The sequence below is a fragment of the Cibotium barometz genome, chromosome 13 (genome assembly GCF_041138505.1).
Source record: "Cibotium barometz isolate CiBa-2024 chromosome 13, ASM4113850v1, whole genome shotgun sequence".
In the NCBI taxonomy this organism is placed as follows: domain Eukaryota; kingdom Viridiplantae; phylum Streptophyta; class Polypodiopsida; order Cyatheales; family Cibotiaceae; genus Cibotium; species Cibotium barometz.
This window is the reverse complement of record NC_141058.1, coordinates 11,765,196-11,785,006: the sequence shown is the minus strand read 5'-3', so window position 1 is coordinate 11,785,006 and position 19,811 is coordinate 11,765,196. Positions and strand designations below refer to the sequence as shown.

At 43.3% G+C, this 19,811-nt stretch overlaps 1 protein-coding gene across 1 annotated transcript in view; it reads left to right on the top strand.

The window, feature by feature from the left end:
- The window catches only part of SWA1 (transducin family protein / WD-40 repeat family protein), a 56,987-nt gene that overhangs the window by 32,262 nt on the left and 4,914 nt on the right, over nt 1–19,811 (top strand). Inside the window, exons 7-13 of the mRNA XM_086807186.1 lie at nt 14–86; nt 247–307; nt 421–620; nt 1,820–2,065; nt 2,165–2,284; nt 2,638–2,744; nt 9,164–9,269. Coding sequence (XP_086663312.1) covers nt 14–86; nt 247–307; nt 421–620; nt 1,820–2,065; nt 2,165–2,284; nt 2,638–2,744; nt 9,164–9,269 — 913 coding nt within the window. The remainder of the gene's footprint in view (nt 1–13; nt 87–246; nt 308–420; nt 621–1,819; nt 2,066–2,164; nt 2,285–2,637; nt 2,745–9,163; nt 9,270–19,811) is intronic.

The following is a 19,811-nucleotide window of genomic DNA, read 5'->3' as shown; positions in this document are numbered from 1 at the left end:
TAAATGCCGCCAGGGCTACAGGTTCATATGATCATACAGTAAATTTGTGGGATCTACGCACATCAAAATCAGTAATGAAGCTGCAGGTTTCCATCTCTTATTACCTTTTTACTAATATTATCACCAATATCGAACACCTCAGTAGCTGATTTAGTCAAGATGGGATGGTCTGGTACAAAGTAAATGATTTTATAATTGTAACGAAGAAATACTTACAGGTATATGTTTTGGGTCGTGGCACATCAGCATGGCAAGCCGCTGGAAGACGTTCTGTTTTTTTCATCTGGAGGGCTTATAGCTACAGCTGGTATGAGATGGATCACATTATGCTTTCTCTTTATAAAAATATACAATGTTCTTGAATAGCTTACCACAAGGAAACTAAAGCCAGAGGCTTGGTGATCTTCAATATATCTACAGGTGGTAATGTTGTGAAGATCTGGGATGTTTTGGGAGGTGGAAGGCTTTTGCATGCACTTGGCAGCCATCAAAAAACCGTTACATGCTTATGTCTTACCATGCCAATCAAATCAAGACATACTGACCTTACTGATTCGCCACGGCTTTTAACGGGGTCTCTGGATGGTCATGTTAAGGTGTTTGATGTCAATAACTTCAAGGTATGATCATGTTTCTAAAGTTACGTTATGATTTTTTCATAGTACTCTGTACAATTCATCTCTCTGTGCTTTTAATCCACTTCTTTGGAGCAGAGTGGGAAGGTTTTCCTGGTTTCACTTCAAGAATCACCCTTTTCTTTGTGGGTGGGGAAGTTTATGGTGCTTTCCTTTTTCCGGCGGCCTGTAGTACATATTCGAGCAAAGACAAAGATATAAATAATTTATGAGTGTTTTTCTGCGTCCAATTTGATTGACAGGATTTCCAGAGTCAGGTTATAAGCAAAGTAATTTTTTTTTCATTAGTAGAGCTTGAAATTTTGACCAATTGTTTTGAAATGAATCTGGTTTACATCCTCAAAAGCTTGTCTCTGTTCAATACTCTTGCCTAGATTTCCTTGGCCAGCTCTTCCAGAGAAATTCTCTGTAGCTTTCAACGCTTGGGAATGTCCAGATGGGAATGCCTGAATATAGGTGCATGCTTATATAGTAATCCCTCTGTGCTGGTTAGCCTGTTTGCATGCTGTCGGCCTACTGAGGGACAATCCCACAACTGTGTATTTGCTCAAACACAGCACACACAGTAGCCCTAAATCTACTGTATTGCATTAAGTATAAGAAAATGTTACAATTGAATTCCCAAGTACAGAAAATATCGACCACAAATTCTCAGCCCAATACTCTTGCCTAGATTTCTTTGGCCAGCCTGTACTCCACAGAAATTCTCTGAACGTTTCAGTGCTTGGGAATGCCCAGATGGGAATGCCTGAATATATGTGCATGCTCATGTAGGAATCCCCCCGGTCAGCCTGTTTGCATGCTGTCGGCCTACTGAGGGACAATCCCACAACTGTGTATTTGCTGGCATACTTTCTCCTCTGCTAGCCGACTGCCATGTGGCACTTGCACTGACCCAGATGCATGCGCCTTGCTGGCCGACTCCTACATTGTGCCTGGCTGCTGATCGCTTGGGGAGTGTGCCCTGAAGACCCTTAGGTGTGTCACATTACATATGTGCAAGCACTTTAGTTGACCTTTGAGTATCACACAAATGAGCTGAACACCTTTCACAACAAATGAGCTGATCACCTTTCAACTTGTGGGTATTCATGGAAGTCCCCAATGGATGAAAGTTTTGATGACAAAGTATATATGCTATTGAAAGTGTTTGTTAGAGTGAAAAATTGCTTTGTATTTTGCAGGTAACTCATGCATCAAAGTACCCTTCTGCAATTATGTCAATGGACCTTTCCCGGTCAATGACAACTATGGTTGTAGGGACGTCAGCTGGACAACTGTTTATTCGTCAAAAGAAAAAGAGTGTAACAACAGATGAAGAGGGTAATAAAAGTGTTTCAGGCACGTTCCAAGAAGAATCAAAATTAGAGAAAGTTTTGCGACCCAACAACTACCGGTATTTTCTACGAGGTCGCACAGAGAAAGCCACGGTATGACCAGAGATCAGCAGTATAACTGAAAGCTATATTGTGAGCTGTTGAAGTTCCTGTGGTTGTACACTGACTTCTAGCTTTTTTGGTTGCTGACAGGAGGAAGATTATTACGTAGCTCAGCAAAGAAGGCCTCGGTTTGCTGAGCATGATACTTTTTTCCGCAAATTTCAATACAAAGAAGCTCTTGTTTCCTCTCTCAAGACGTCTGACCCAACAGTCAGTATTTTGTTATGATGTCTTGGATTTATCGTGTGTCTGCATGTGCGTGTGTGCGTGTGGTTTTTTGGGGTTGGTTGGGGGGGGGAAGGGGTGGGGTGGTTAGTGTTCCCCTTCTTGCTTGCCTTTTTTTTGGGGGTGGGGTTTCAGAAATTGATAATTTTCTACTGTGCCTCTTATTGCTTGCTTTGAATTTGTTTTGACCAGTAACAAATGCTTACTTGTAGATCATATGCCCTTTGTTGATTGCTGATATGTTGACGACATGGAATCAACTTGTCCTCGTTACTACATGCTATCTACCATACAAACCAATTGTGCTTATTTGAATGTTTTGATTTGTGCTCTTGCAGGTGGTGGTTGCTGTAATGGAAGAATTGGTTCTTCGTCGGGGTTTAATCTCAGCTATCTCTAATCTTGAGACAACCTCTCTGGAATTGCTTCTAACTTTTCTGCAAAAGTACGAAACCCTTTTTTATGAGATTTGGCATCTTTTGGAATCTAACTTTTGTCTTTAAAGGACGTGTCCATGCTTGATCAGCTCCATGGGGTCCTCATTCTCCTATAAAAGGAGTGTTTGGCCTCTTCCTCTCCTATCTCACATTCATGCGAATACAAGTGCTGGGAGAAGTCCAGCAGTGTAATAACACTGGTTAGGTGTGAATGTTCCTAGGCACCGTCTTATAAACAACAAGCTCGTCAACACTTAAATATGACTAGCAACAATGCAACAGATAACTGAAAGTGCACAACACTAGACAAGATAACATTGGAAAGATAGAGACTGCACAATACACCACCAGTGAGGCCGCGAACGGGTTGACCCCCATTGGTGTATTGTGCAGTCTCTATCTTTGCGATGTTATCTTGTCTAGTGTTGTGCACTTTCAGTTATCTGTGTACAAAGTTCCAAGGGATTTCCAGCTAGATATTCCATGCAATGCAAATAATGAGTGCATATTACCCAAACAAGTGTGTGTCGGTATAACTGAAAGTGTTGTGCACTTTCAGTTATCTGTGTACAAAGTTCCAAGGGATTTGTAGCTAGACATTCCATGCAATGCATATTACCCAAACAGTTATCTGTGTACAAAGTTCCAAGGGATTTGCAGCTAGACATTCCATGCAATGCATATTACCCAAACAAGTGTGTGTCGGTATAGACTGTCGTCAAAAAAGTGTCCTGACCACCAGCCTTACACATGGAGCTGAGTGAACGCATAATTCTTGTTTCAAGACCACGTACAAACATGCGCTCTCGTACTACAGCCTGGTTCACTCAACTCACAGAGACTGGTACAAGTCTTCGAGGTATGGATATACAAAGAGGTACTCATACAGCACCAAGTACACGAACAGGCACTCAACATGTACACGGGTGTCGATGCAGGTATTCAAACAGGTACACAGGAGTTGTAGCAGGCACTTAAACAGGTACTCAAGTGAATGAGTAAGTAACAGGTACTCAAGTACACGAACATGCACTCAGTAAAGAACTGGCACTCAAGGGTCTCGATGCAGGTACTCAAACAGGTACACAGGAGTTGTAGCAAGGTACTCAAGTGAAGGAGTAAGTAACAGGTACTAAGTAAGTGTAGATGCAGTAGGTACAGCTGGTGCAGGTAGTACAACAGGTACAGTTGCAAACTTAGCAAGTACATAGCAGGTACACAATGTAGGAACTGCAGGTACACGACTGGCACAGAAAGTACACAGCATGTACATGTCGTCAGCAAAGTGCAGGTACAAACTGCTACGACAGGTCCGTAGCATGTAAACAGTACGGACATCAGGTGGAGGTCGGGTACAGCTGTGTACAGCAGGTCGGGTACATGTACGGACTGTAGGTACGACAGCATTTTGAGCTTCTCTGTCGACTTGCATCGGGAGAAAAAGGGAGGGGGGAGAGATGCGTCTCCTGGATACACAAGGGTTGGCAAGGTTGGTGGAAGGAGTCCTATGCCCTTGTGACACGTGGCAAGCCCCCCCCCCCTAATGAAGGTGGGGCCCACCTCTTTAAGGTGCCCCCTCATTAAATTGGGCCATGTGAGGGCTAAAAGGGCGAAAGCTTGGGCTGGCTATTCATGGGCTTTGGGCCTTAGGCATTGGCCAGTGGAGCCGGTGCCCAACTTTAGTGAATGCGAATTGCAAAGATTATAAAACCTTTAGAATAATAAACAAGGGTTTAAATGAATACTTACCACCTGTTCACATGCCACAAACCATGTCAGAATACACGGTTGACGGGTGGGCATCCCTTGCCTGTGAACTGGACACATCATAGCAGGCAGTCACATGAAAACAAACCAATTTCAAGCAAGTAGAGATGTGTGCACATGCATTATGCAATATATATCTCCCGTCCCTGGAACCTATAAATAGCAGATATTCCCAAGCACTAAACTGGCTCAGTGGGAAGCCTAAATTGGGATCATTGACATTGAGTTCTACGTCTTGGCCACACTGTGCGACACGAGGCCTGGCCTGCCGCCGTAGGTGACATGAATCCTGGCCTTAGTACGGGTGCAACGAAGCTCCGTGGCCTCCCGTACCTTGGCACAAAATGGGGAAAGTCCACTTGGGTGGTCCAAATGGTGACAAACAGCCTCTTGCAGGCAGAGAGCAAGCTCCGTTGTTTGTCCTTGCAGGAGAAAGGCATCCAAACATTTGAAGCTCTACCTTCACGCACATTCAGTGATCAAGTTTTTTCTGTTTGTCACATTGAAAGACAATTAATGCACAAGTCCACAAGAGGTTTGTTCACTCAGATTACCCATTGTACTCGAATCTTGCAATACAAGTAATTACACCACAGCCCTTAAGTGGGAAGTTGGGACCCAATCGAGTGTGGTCTTTCCTCACACGCAATAATAGGTTGGACAGTATGGTAAGCTAAAAGAGCTGATATAGGGGTTGGAAAATCATGTTTTGGAGAACCTATAACAATTGTTGTTTCTTCAATTACACTGTGAGGAATGCTGGACTACTACTACTTGGATAGAGTCAGAGGATTCCTACCCTTAGGCCACACTAGGAAAGCTTTGGGACTACTCCATTGATTCAGAAGAGGTTTTGGCATCATGGGCTTCGGCACTCTTAGAGGAGGAGCCAGGTATGGCGTTTTTTCTAGTTATTGCTACATGGTGGTCTCCATATTAACAGTGTTTTGCTATCTTTGGTGTGGATCCTAGCTTGCCCTAGATGCTCGATAGCCTCTGAGACTTGTACATCATTGTCTCTGGGGTTGCTGATATGGAGCTCCATAGCTCAGTTTTTAGGCAGATTGAGAAGAGGTACTATACTTGGGGCTGTATTGCTTGGCTCAATCAGTCCGGACCACATGTTCTCTTTGAGGGCGAGGACCATGGCTCTGCCATTATGATCCATATAGGGATTGCGTAGAGCTGCACATTTAAGGGTCACACGTCACATCGTCCGTTGGGTACTTGATACCACCTGGGAGATTATTGCTAGCATCATTGTCTGGCAGATATAGAAGGCTAGATGTTAGTCTACTAACTCAGCCCACAAGGGACTGAATTCCTACAATGAGCTCAGCCTTTTGCTATTTATAGGTCCTTGAAGCACTTCTGGACTGGCCGACCTGCTGGCGTCCAGGTCTGTGGACAAACACCCTCCACTTGCTGCAGCCGACACAAAATCCTCTTTAATTGCTGACCGACAGCCTCCTAGTCTTTTCCAGTGTCTTCCTTGCCCATGCTTAGCTACTGTAGCTCCAAAATCTGGTCCTAAATCTTGTCTTTATCTGTTGCATGAGGGCACCTAGATTTATGACACTCAATGCATTTGTACCATTTGGGGAGAGATTATTCATACCCTTATGGCCTTGGGTCCATGTACACGGACCTTCTAGATCAGTGCAAGCAACACTTTCTTCATGATAGAGTGGGATCATGGGATCTTCTTCTCTTTGACTGGCACTAGACTCTTTTGGTATCATGGGATTTCTAGCATCTAGCCATGATTTTGTGTTGATTCTTTCATACTTAATAGAAGTCTCTTTCATGCAAAAAAATAAATAAATCTTTCATACTTAATAGAAGTCTCTTTCTTGCAAAAAAAAAACACTTGTTGGCTCCTCCAATGATGTGGGACAGCCTAATGTCGATCAAGGACATTTTCCTGGCAAGAAGTGGAAATTGTAGATCTCAAAAAGGACCTTCAGAAACAGGCGAAAGAAACTCAAACATCATGTAGAGCTGCCTGGATAATGGCGCTAGGGAACATCTTGACGGAGTTCACCGAGCTTAAGGCTTCCATTGTAGTGAATGCAATGGAAGATGGGGAAATATCAGCAAAGGCATCCCTGACCCTAGAGGTAGAGTAGCTCAAAGATGCCAATGTAAATCTTCAAAAGGATGAACAAGCCAACAATCCCATTTAAACTGAAAAGGCAGGCCTTAGAAAGGATATTGATGCAACTTCTCAATCGAATAGAAGTTGCTAAGAAGGATGTAACAATCACCTTCCAATGGTGGAAGTGGCACATAAACAACGCCCAAATATAGACCAAAATGCCATCATGTAGGCGACTTTTGAAGAGAAAAAACGCCGGCAATCTTGTGCATTGAATATAAGAGTGATTGGGCCTTCGTGCAGGAGCTTTCCCCAAAGCATACGATGAACAACTATGTAAAGGGATGAGCGTGATGGCACACCATTCATTGATGTGTGGTGAGCACAAGGAATGACATGACCACGGAGAGGCCTGTCTTGCTCAAATTAACGGATGCTCTTGCTTGTGAGGCTTTTTTTGGCAAGATGGGTTGCCTTGAAAGGCATCAAGAGTTACATAGGGGATGCCCTCACCCCTTTGTAGGTGGAGCAAAGGAAGGTTGGCATGATACGAGGCATGCACATGGGTTGTCTATAGTGATGGTCAAGCCATCATAACAGATCATGACTGAAAGATGCCCTGCAATGATGGCCGGGGTCTATGAGACCATCGGAGGCTGAAGGTGGCCACTTGGAATTGCAATTACGTCCGATCTTGGAGGCTTTGCAGGGACATGCTGGGAGAGACGTTATCTTCTATACAGAGACACATCAAAGCCCTAAGATAGGGCTACCACAAATAGCTAAATATGAGTGGAAATTAATATTTAGAGGGGATACTAGAACATCTGGAGGAATTCGAGGGTATAGAGGACTAGTCCGACTTCGGCCACACCTATGTAGGATCCTTAGAGTGGTGAGGAAGGATGAGGAGGCGAGATACATGTGGCCGTGACTATGTATACATTGCAGCTTGCTATTTTCTATCAAAGATGCCTACATATGCCCAACCTGGCAATCATAGTTGTTTCTCGTACCGGTACGAATGGGTTCGTACGGTACGATACCGTACGATATCGTACGGTACGAGTTTTTTTTTGTTTTTTTCCAAAATTTTTTTTCCTTGAAAAAAAAAATTCCAAATGCTAAAAAAAATATAGAAACCTTGCTTTACGAAGATCCCAAATGCTCACAATACTTCGCAACTTTCGTGTCCACTTGGGGATCCCTGGTATAGGTAGGCTAGACAATTAGATTCTCAAGTTATGCACGAGGGAGAAGATTTGGACATGGCCATTTTGATCTAGAGAGGAGTCCCTAAACTTATCACTCTAGATGCACTCCTCGTATTTGTGCAAGGACGGTCCCTTCGTCATAAACGCTACACTGGGAGACCTTTGGTATTGCATTACCCATCCAGGTTCTTTTTTGGAGACAATCGGGAGATCCAACCGGGAGAGACACATATCCATGTTCTGGTTCCTCAAGCACTGTAGACTCCTCCCCTCCCAACCTTCCCTCACATTCAAGCTTGAAGCTCCATAGGTTGTAAGTGTAAAAAATAAAAACCGTATTTTATCGTACGGTATCCGAAAATTTCATATCGTACCAAAAATTCCCGTATGGTATCGTATCGTACGGTATCGTATTTTTGTACCGTGACAACCATGCTGGCAATCACCATACATGCCTCTATATGAGGACATCATGGAGCATTCCAGATTGGGCGAGAGTGTCTTTCTCTAGGGGATTTTGATGCACAGACAAAGAACCATTAGATTCATTTTTTGAAGACCCTGTTTCGATGCAGGAGCTGGACTTGTAGTGTTATGTCCCACAATATCAGAAACGCGGAAGATCCGCCCAAGAGAGCCGCCAGCAGTGTGGAAGAGGACGATGGATGGCCTAGCCTGGCCTAATGGTCTCCCCACCCCAAAATCCCGGTGTCCACCATATGTGGGCATTTCACAGGTGGAGCTTGTTTGCTCTGATACCGTTGTGAAGACTATTGCTAGCTTAACTATTTAATAAGGCATGATCAAGACTTAATACTGAAATTAGACAAGTATAGAGTGGAAAGCAGGGTATTTGCCTTCATATCAAGGCTTGCAGTAGATTTTTGCATTCTAGTAAAGGAGTCACAAAATGTTTTCTCCGTTAACAGCTCATCGTAGTTCTATCTAGAAAGTTAGTCTGATAAGGAGGGGTGTGAGAGCTGGCCATTGGGCCTAATGCCATTGTGATTCTTTCTTATGCTATAGTCTTTTCTTTTCAGTTGATGGTATATTCTGTTTGATTTAGTGCTTACACTATCATTACATCCAAAAGACTTTTGTAGAGCAATTTGACAGCTCCTGACTTTGTACTCATCCTAGAGGTTCTCCAAGAAACCTCTAGCGTCTATATCCATGGATGATGAAAGGGTATTAGCTTAATTTTTCCTTCAACACATGGTGTGATTTTCCTTTAACACATGGTGCAATTCTCTTCTTGGCTTTCTCTTCCTCCCTATTTGGGTTAGCAGAGGGTGAGTAGGTTTTGATTTTGCAGTCTTGACAGTATTTAGTTTAATATTTTTTGCAGATATGTGACAGTCCCCAGATTTTCAAGGATATTAGTTCCTTTTACACACAAGGTGCTTGACAGATATGCTAGTGATTTCACTGTTACTCCATCAGTTTTACATCAGGTAAAAGATTGCACATGTTCTTAATTGTTTTTATACCAGGATTCTTTTTGATTCTTCCTTTCTTTGATTATGTGCATGCAAATTAGTTGTATGTTAATGGGCTCGTGGTTATGATTTCTATTTTTTTAAAATAAAAAAGGAGAGCTTCTATTTTATTAAATTCTCACATTGACATAGGTCGTCATGTCAAACTCCTTCTTTAGTTACAAAAAATAAAGTTTACCTTAGCCAAATGAAGACATTTGGGAGATGCTTATTAAGCTTTTGACCAAGCTTTGTGGTTATTCCATCGAATCAAACTTTTTTCAACAAGTAAATACCTATTATTATTCAGTTCGAAAATCAATTCAAGAGGAGCACTTCTTCAAGTGAATCTAATCATCATTAAGGTTTTGTTCTTGGGCAAATTATACAGGTTTTCAACTTGTTAAGTTCTCTTAAGTCCCTCCAAATTGAGAGTGCACTAGTGTTTCTCTATTTAAGAAGATTTGGTGCTTCAAGTGAGAATTATTGTAAGGCAAATTATTATTTTTTGCAAAAGAAGAGATTTATATTACGTAAAAAAGAACAAATACAAAATCACGGCTGATCATAGAGTGTAAGATAGCCAACAATGAGGTGATAGCTCAAGTGGTAAGGATGTTTGTCTAGGATCAGGAGGTCCTGGGCTCAAAACCCCACAAGGTGGTGTTTCCTCGGCAGCATCGCCTATGGGCGGATAAAAAGAGCCTACTGGGTGGTGCAAACGATAAGTACGGGAGGATGTTGGCCCAAAGGCTGGTTGGAAAAGAGTGTAAGATAGCCGCCGCAGCCAGTCAGGGGCCCGGTGATGCCAAGAAAGTGTAGTGGGAATCGATGAGAAAAAGATCCCGTGATCCCACCCTCTCATGAAGATAGTGTGCTTTGCTTGTGTTGATTTGGACGGCCCCTGTATACTAGCCCAAGTGGCCATAAGAGTATGGATGATATGTCTCCAAATAGTGCATATGCACTAGGTGTGATAAATCTGAATGCCCTCAAATCGCCTTTGTGCAACTAGCTTTCTAGATCTGCCAGGCTGTGATGCTTACGATAATCTCCCAAGTGGTGTCAAGCCTGCCCAAGGGTGGTGTGTTATTACACCCCAAGGCTGGTGTGTTATTACATCCCAAGGCTGCCCATCACGAGCCGGGTGTGATAAACCTACATCTCAATCTAGTAGACCCACATCGACTAGACCCACTCCTGCTCCCTCATGTCCATCTTCACCACCATGACCTCGGGAGTCTAGTGGGGGGCTCCTAAATATAGTGGCGAGGGAGGAGGGTGCTTTAGTGGATTCTTTCCATATGCATGGCTGTGAACAGCACTACGTTGTACCGAGCAGGTGACTGTGAAGGGGGGAAACCCAAGTGGATGTATGTGTGGAGCCTGACTGGAGAAGGGTGCACACATGGAAAGTGGATGCTGTGGACTGTAGCATGTTGGGCATGCTGTTTGACTGCTGTACAGCACTGTTTGCTTTACACACACACACCTGAGTACATCTGGCCGTTGTGTGGTTGAGCAAAACAAAAACAGGGCCTCTATAGCAAACCCAGCCGTACACTATGAATCATTACATCAACCCAAAACCCAGCCACAAAGAACACTATTACACTGAATCCTTCAACACTCAAGATACACCGAATTACAATGATATGTGAGGGGACACAAGGACCAAACAAGTACATAGAGTATGAAACTTAAACTCCTCTTTTACAGCTAATAGCCATGTGTCTTCAAGGCTTACAAGTGCTTTATGACCAAGGATTGCTTTATAAACATGTACAAGCAGTTATCTCAATCAAGGTCCTCATCATTTACAAGCTCTGTATCAATTATCTCCTATCATAACACGCCACGAGCTCAGAATCAGTTTGAGCAAAAGAGATGAGAACAAGTGCTCCAGAGGCTATGAGAGGAGCCATAAAGCATCAACTCTCCGCAATCACAACTACACCCTAGAACTTGAAATGAAAAGCATGGACTAGGTACAGCAGCACCATGATTTTAGACAAGCGATAACTTCCAGTCTTCAATGGTCTTAAGGTCTTCAATGGCAATAGTCTTTTTCTCACAAGCGCCCACAATGGCTTCACTTCTCAAACTAGCAGCATCTCCAATTCCCCTTCCTTGTCCACTCCTCACAGCAATAGCATGTCGACCCTCTCCTCCTTCTTGAGCCATCCTTCTCTCTCAGTCTTCAGCCTTTGTAGTGGCGGCATAATGACTCCTCCACACTCTCTCTGAGTAGCCTCCTGGCCTTTTCTTCCCCTCTCTTGTTCTTCCTCACGAGCTCACCCTTCAGCCCCCCCCCCCCCCCCATTCCCTGCCTCCGTCTTTTTCCATGATCCCCACGATCCTTTTTATAATGTGCTTCAAGGTTGCCATCACAATGAACAGGCTAAGTATGTTTTGCCAAGTGGCTAACCAGCCATTGCTCTCCATCACTTGATTGGTCCGCCATCATTTTGTCAAAGTGAGATCTCAGATGCCGTTGGCTGCCATGCTGTACTGCCATCAACTTGCCTAAGAAGGGCTTGAAATCTGTTGTCGTGATCAGTCCACACCACCCCTCTGCAGTCGGCTGGCTGCCACACCAAGAAGATCATTCCCAGCCCACACTTGTTTTGATTTCATCCTTGACGGCAGCTACGCCATGCTATTATGCCGGTGGCAGCCACGTAGACCTCTAACTTAGGTCGTCAGCCTAGCTGACCGGTCATCCTTTGAGCTTCTAAGGTTAATAAACATAAAACCATAATGTTTATGCCTCAAACACCAAAATGCTTTAGTGCTAGAGCAATTGTCATCAAGGTTGATAAGGTGCCGTTGTATACATCAAGGAAGACCACCCAACACCAATATACGTAAGCCCTCCTTTTTTTGCACAAGCTACACATCCCAACACAAGCAATACCTCCACCCATTGGGAGTACCATTGATACCTCCATCTCATAGTGAGTGCAATGTTCTGAGAGACGAGTATATCATCATCTCCTGAGCTCTAGGACACACACGTGACACAACAGGCATATGCTATATTTTGTACAATGATGAGAGTATGCAATATTCCAACACACCATGCAAGCACACTTGTAGACAATCTGTACCACTTTGTCGTCTGCAAGCAAGAGACCCTATTACTACTCCAACAATCACACCTAGCAAGATCAATTGAGTGTACCAAGGCCAGATGCAGATGCACATGCCTTGGCCTCTCTTGTACACGCGAGTTTTGGGGTTTGCCAATTTCTCCTAACACCGTACAGCAGGAGGCCCACACGTGTTTGTCTATAGGGTGGACAGCAAGGTTGAGTATGGCTGGAAGCATGGGTGCACTACAGAGTATACAAAAAAAAAAGAGAGCAAGTATGTGAGGTATTTTGGGTGTTAAAAAAAAACGTATGTATACTTGGTGTTTATTCCAAATTGGAGGGTAAAAAAAGCTAATTTTGTGGGCATGTATAGATGCATGCTTTTTAGGTTGAAACTTGCTTTCTCTTGAACTTGCTCAAATCTGCCTCTTATGTGTAAAAGTCTGGCTGCTGGTCAACCTTAGTGAGCACTCTCGCCTTTTGAAAAGCGTGCTTTTCCCCCTGTAAGCTAGGCGACCTCTATTACACCCCCTTATTTTGCTTTTTATTCCCTGTGCGGTAGATTTCTGCATATTCTTGTTGGTGCTAATCTTCTGGAGTCTCCAGTCGTGTTGCTATCATGGCTGAACATTATATGCATGCGAGTATGGCTATGCATACACATGGTGGACAACCTCTGTCCCCTGTTCCAGGAGTGCGGGAGGGTTCCACTCAGGCCATGGATGTACCGCCAACGACTCAAGTGCAACCTCTTGTGACAGGTCAGGTACTGCCTCCGCATGTGGGACAGCAGGTTCTAGTGGTTCCTAGTCTTAACTCTGCTTTTTCTCAATACTCTCAGCCAATCTATGGGCTATGTGCAACCTCCTCTACCTTGTGGACAGCCTTCACCTGCTCCTCAACTTCCTACATCTCCTCTTGGACTACAATCCGAGGCTTCCCAAGCTATAGCTAGTAATCCTCCTCCTTTGCAAGTCATGTTTCATCTAGAGCCTTTTTCAGGTGAGAAGAGTGTGAGGAGCTTTACTTGGATAGCTGGCTTGGGAAGTGGACCAGCTTTTTGGATATATATAAGTACACTAACGCTCAACTATTAGTTGGATTCATATTATGCTTTAGTATAAGGCAGTCCTAGAAGAGCTCTCAAAACTGTCCCAGATTCCCTCCCAAGAACAGTCCCAAAAAGGAGTCGATCAGCCTTGTTAGGCTCTGGGAGAAAGTGACCAGCCATGTGGTGCTCTGGAAGAAGTTGACCAGCTCTGTGGGAGGTTTGGAAGAAGTTGGCCAGCCTTGTAGGAGGTATGGAGCAAGTCGGCCTAAGCAGAGGGGAGAGAGAGAAGGCTCCAGAGTGATGCGCATGATCAAAAACAGCCCCAAAGTTTGCTTGAATAGAGTCGTGAACTGCTGTTCCCTTTTTGCCCGAAATAGGTGAACTTGCCCAAAAATATCAACTTTATGCTTTCCTTAGCTTGTACTCCAGGTTTTAGCACAAAAATATTAACTTTATGCTTTCCTTGGCTTGACTCCAAGTGTTAGCCCAAAAATATCAACTTTTATGCTTTTCTTGGCAAGATGCCCAAGTTTCATCTGGGCGCCTCCTTCTGTCTACCTTTCCATGCCCAAAATAATAATATGTTCAGTCCTGCATTAATGATGTGTGAAAACACCGACTTATAAATATTATAAGTCACTTTGATGAATAAAATCCCATGTTGCTTTTGCTGTGTGGTCATCTCTATCTTTCTTCTGTGGAAAATTCCTTGTCCACACCTTGGTTCCGCTCAGTGTGTGAAACACTGGTCAAGACTAGTGAAGGGACCAAATGGTGACACCTCATGTGTTGGTGTACATGCTATACTTGTTCAGCCTTCCGTCGTATTATCAGAATGAGGTTTGAGAGATTTTTAGGAGGATGACTTTTTGCATAAAAAGTCAGTAAATTTGCTTTTCGATTGCTTTTTAAAAGCAAGTTACTGTTTCAAAGAACTTTTTAAAAGCAAGTTACTTTTTCAAAGTGCTTTTTAAAAGCAAAAAACTTGCTTTAAAGCAAGGGGGTTTCTAGGCCTATATAAGAAAGTGTATGGGGCATTGTTGGGACAGATCCAAGCAAGGCTTGCAAGAGAGCAAGGGTGCTTTAGCCCAAAAATATCAACGTTTATTCTTTTCCTGGCTTGATACCCAAGTTTCATCTAGGCGTCTCCTTCTGTCCACCTTTTCATGCCCAAAATAATAATATATCTAGGCCTTCATTAATGAGGTGTGAAAACACCGACTTATTGTGTGGAGTGTGTGTGAGAGCACATCTTGATACACAGTTCTACACCCACTAATGGACACTAATGACGTTAGTGGGGATGTCGTAGAATCTAGTCCATACTATGCATAATGGAGTTGATAGTTATATAGTCTTGTGGGTTGACTACCATGAGTATATAACATGCACGTTCCTAAAAGGTGAATTTGGGCATGTTCTTGGATTCATCTAGGTATATAATTCAGCCGTTTTAGCGGACATGCAGATTTCACATTGTGAAGTTTTCGTCCGAGTTGCGGCCAGTTGATATTCTTAGTTCTGCTCAGTGTGTGAAACATTGGACAAGACTGGTGAAGGGACCAAATGGTGACATCCCCTCCGTCTTAAAAAGCAGTTGTCCGCCGTAACTATTTGGCCTTCCTAGCTCTATTTCACATAATGAAATCCATGCCCGGATACCAAACAGGTGGAAGAAGACATGGGGACAGGGTCCATAAGGATTGATTAAGAAAAAGCACCATTCTTGGTAAAAAAAGCAAGAAAAAACAAAAAGTCAAACATGGTTGACTGCGAGCCGAGGGTACCATTGAAAAGAGGAGAGTGAGCTGGACCAAAAAGCTAAAAGCTGCTTTCTCATAAAGCAGCTCTAGGGCCAAAAAGCAAGGCCTTGAAGTTGTAAAAGCACAAATCAAGAACTTTGGCTATTATTAATAATATTTAATAAAAAGGCAAAAGCAAAGGCAAAAAGCAAGGCTAACCCAAGTATAAAAAAAGCATGAGCCTCTTGAGCATCAAGTTGAAGAAGAACCTCTTCATCGCGTTGCCATCTTCGTTCAAGCGCGGAGATTATCTTCTTCATCATCATCTATGAACCAAATCATGGGTTTTTTCATCGCTAAGCTGATTTCAGAGCGCCTCCAGCAACTGCAATGCCACGTCACCATCTTTCCGTGCGATTGTATAGATCCGTACAGCTGTAAGTACTGAAAATTTCAGAAACCCTAAAACTGCTCAAAAATCCTAAAAACTGCTTTTTTGATATTTTTATCGCCCAAAAACCATTAAAACAGGCTTTATATTAGTTTTCTTGCCAGAAAGAGCTTCTCTAGGGTTTTCATCATCAAACAGGCTATATGGATTGTGGAGATTATTCATGGGATGAGCGAGTGGATTTAGCGCTTGGACATGGAACTTGGGCATGGAGCTTGGACATGGAACATGAAGCTTGGATATGGAAGCTTGAACTTGAGCTTAGGCATGAAGAACTTGGACATAGAGCTTGGGCATGAAGCTTGGACATGAACATGGAACACGGAGCTTAGACACGGAGCTTGGATTTTGGACTGGGAATTAGACTTGGACTTGGACTTGGATTTGGATTCATTGGACTTGGGATCCATTGGATTTGGATATCACTAGCCTGGTGAGAGATACTTGTGGCTCATCCCCGTGGTGTGCTCAGCGTCAGAGATCTTGTGCGTTGACATTGACATCGGCTTGGATATCCTACATCGGCATATTTCTTTGTTTTGTATTCATTGATTGTATTGATCTTGGCCAGCGTGCCCGTGGATTGTTCCTGAATAAATTCTTGAAAGGGAGCGGGACTGTTCCTCCTCAATGTGGTGTACTGTGCAAGATCCCCGTTTCCTTTTCTCTCTCCCCTCTCTCTCTTTATATTTTTATCTCTTGGACATGTGGTTGAGGCTGTCACTGCACGCCCCGTTGGGCTTACATCCGCAACTGTATGAACCTGATACCACTGAGATATTCTTCAAGTATAGCTTCTCGCATTAACGCCATAAATCCAGATCCACGATCCCAGATCAGATACGGGCACAAGAGCCAACCGTATCGAGAAAGAATCTTTATCCATATCTTGATTCAACAACTCTGATAATAACCAGACATAGGCACAAGAGCCAACTGTGTCCCAAATATCCATAAATCCATAAGTAGCTTTAAGTACATGCAAAAGAAAAGTAAGCAGAATCCATAGCCACAAAACATCTTGCCATGCCATTGGACTACATAAGGGCACCACCCCTATGATTCATACGCATGTCCAAGCCATATGGTTCACCAGGGCAACAACTCTCCATGAAACCATACATGCTCGCCAGGGTTTCCCCTTCCACGAGGCTTCACTCACACTAGGGCAATTGCCCTTCCATGAGTTCATGCGACACTCACCAGGGTTACCACCCTTCCATGAGTTCATAGAATTCACTCACCAGGGTTACCACCCTTCCATGAATGAATCCATCCAGAGTTGGCGTAGACACAGTCCCTTGCCAATGAGATGTTAGATCACATGATCCTTGGTGCAGACATAAGTCCCCAGCCAACAAGGTGTCATGTCCACTCTACCACATGCACTCCATGTCGGTACTCAGAACATACACTTTGGAGAAGAGATGGACTCAAGTGCACTCTACTAGTAACCACATGCACTCCGTGTTGGTACTCTGACCACACACCTTAGAGGAGAGGTGGGCTCAAGTTCACTCTACCACGTGCACTCCTTGGTGGTATCCTGATCACAGACCTGGAGGGAGAGGTGGGCTCAAGTGTAGAACATAAGATGAGAATGAGAGGCATAAATATCCTGGATCTTTATAAACATGTCTGGGAGATGGATAGTTTTACAAGCATTTCGGCTGCCAATAGTTTTAGACGAATTTCCACCGATAGAAATCCAGAGAAAATGCTCGATCCATAAGATATCCATAAATTCCAGAAATCCACTGCATCCCAAATAAAGGGAGCCAAAAATATATTCCATCCAAGCAAAAGGAGTCAAAACCTCAGTCCATAGTCCTTGTAAACCAAGCTTTTCAACCATAATGTTTACCTGAAACAATTTAAGACAAACAAACAACACACAATTCTCCTTGTACGTACATACAAGGGTTAAGTGTCCAAAACTTGCAATAAATTTCAAAAAGCACCAATCTTTGCAAAACTCAAATTTGCTAGGTTCGTCATGAAATATCTCCTTAGCATACACATACAGTATCTTTAGCTTTATATAGCTTGCACGCAAACTTGATTTATAATCCACAATAATCCATATGGAAAGAGTGTTGAACACGGGCACATATAACCAACTCCATATTCCGAGGATAAAATTTGTGAATTCATAAATCCTTAGACCAAGCTGTCTATTGCTCATGCTCATGACTGCTTCCATAAGCTCAATAGCAAAACTATTGGTCAGTGTAGTCCCCACTTCTGATCTTCTCTTTCTCATTGTTGGAAGGAAGTCTCTTGCTTCCAAGAAAGCCAAAGCTTTGATACCACTGTCACCGAAATCGGGGACCCTGAACAATAGAATAGACCAACACTTCAAATACCAGACACAGAGCATGATAACACAACGGAATAACCATAAACAATATAATACCACCAAAAACTGTCTCAAAACAGTCCCATAATCAGCCCATAAACTGTCCATAAAACAGCCTCGTATGGAGCCCAAAACAGCCCCAAATTCCGTGCCAAATCAGCCCCAAAATAGAGCCATAAATCAGCCCCAGAACAGCTCTCAAATCAGTTCCAAAAACAGTCCATAAACAGCCCATAAATCAGCCCTAGAAGAGCTCTCAAAACTGTCCCAGATTCCTCCAAAAAACAGTCACAGAAAGGAGTTGATCAGCCCTATCAAGCTCTGGGAGAAAGCAACCAGCCATGTGGCTGCTCTGGAAGAAGTCGACCAGCTCTGGGGGAGGTTTGGAAGAAGTCGACCAGCCCAGTAGGAGGTATGGAGGTTTGGAAGAAGTCGGCTAGCCTTGTAGGAGGTATGGAGCAAGTTGGCCAGGAGAGGACAGAGAGAAGGCTCCAAAGTGATGCGCATGATCAAAAACAGCCCCCAAGTTTGCTTAAATAGAGTCGACTGTCTATGTTTGAAGTGCTTTTCCCTTTTTGCCCAAAATAGGTGAACTTGCCTCAACTTTATGCTTTCCTTGGCATGTACTTCAAGTTTTAGCCCAAAAATATCAACTTTAGCTTTCCTTGACTTGCACTCCAAGTGTTGGTCCAAAAATATCAACTTTTATGCTTTTCTTGGCAAGATGTCCAAGTTTCATCTAGGCACCTCCTTCTGTCCACCTTTCCATGCCCAAAATAATAATATGTTTAGTCCTTCATTAATGACGTGTGAAAACACCGACTTATAAATATTATAAGTCACTTTGCCATCTCTAGCTTTCTTCTGTGGAAAATCCCCATCCACACCTTGGTTCCGCTCAATGTGTGAAACACTGGTCAAGACTAGTGAAGGGACCAAATGATGACACCTCATGTGTTGGTCTACATGCTATACTTGTTTAGCCTTCCATCGTATTATTAGAATGAGGTTTGAGAGATTTTTAGGAGGATGAATTTTTGCATAGAAGTTAGTAAATTTGCTTTTCGATTGCTTTTTAAAAGCAATTTACTTTTTAAAAGAAAAACTTGCTTTAAAGCAAGGGGGATTCTAGGCCTATATAAGCAAGTGTATGGAGCATTCTTGGGACAGATCCAAGCAAGGCTTGCAAGAGAGCAAGGGTGCTATGAAGAGTGCCTTGGCTAGCAAGTGGTAGGACTTGGATCGCGAAGGTAGATTTGCAAGAGAGCAAGGGCGCCGTGAGAGGTGTTGGCTAGCGAGTCTCGAGCCTTGAGTGTGTGTGAGGCCATGGAGCACTTAGCTTGAAGGCTTTCGAAGACAAAGATCAAGGGTTAAGGCTTGAGAAGGGCTCTTGATGAAGAGGACATGGGGTAAGGCTTGCACTTATGTGGAAGACCTGGGTGAAACTACTAGGGACCCTGTTGGTGGAGGAGTCTACAAGTTACTTCGTACTCAAGTTTGATCAAGTAAAAAGGTATGGAAAGGGGCGCCAGTGGTTTTGGGGCCAATGCAGTGTCTTGTGTTGGAGCACTCTAGCTCCATCCCTTTCTCTATCTTAAAGTTTCAAGTGTTTAAAGTGCTTGTGTGTGGTGAAGTTATTGCATAGTGGTTGAGTACTCTAGGTACGGTGCGGTATGGTACGAGTACGTAAAGTACGCATCAAGATAAGCACTTTAAGTACGTTCACGTTTTTTACTATGTATATATATATGTGTGTGTGTGTGTGTGTGTGTGTGTGTGTAAAATAAGAAATATCTAGCATCCATACAAAAATAGCATGA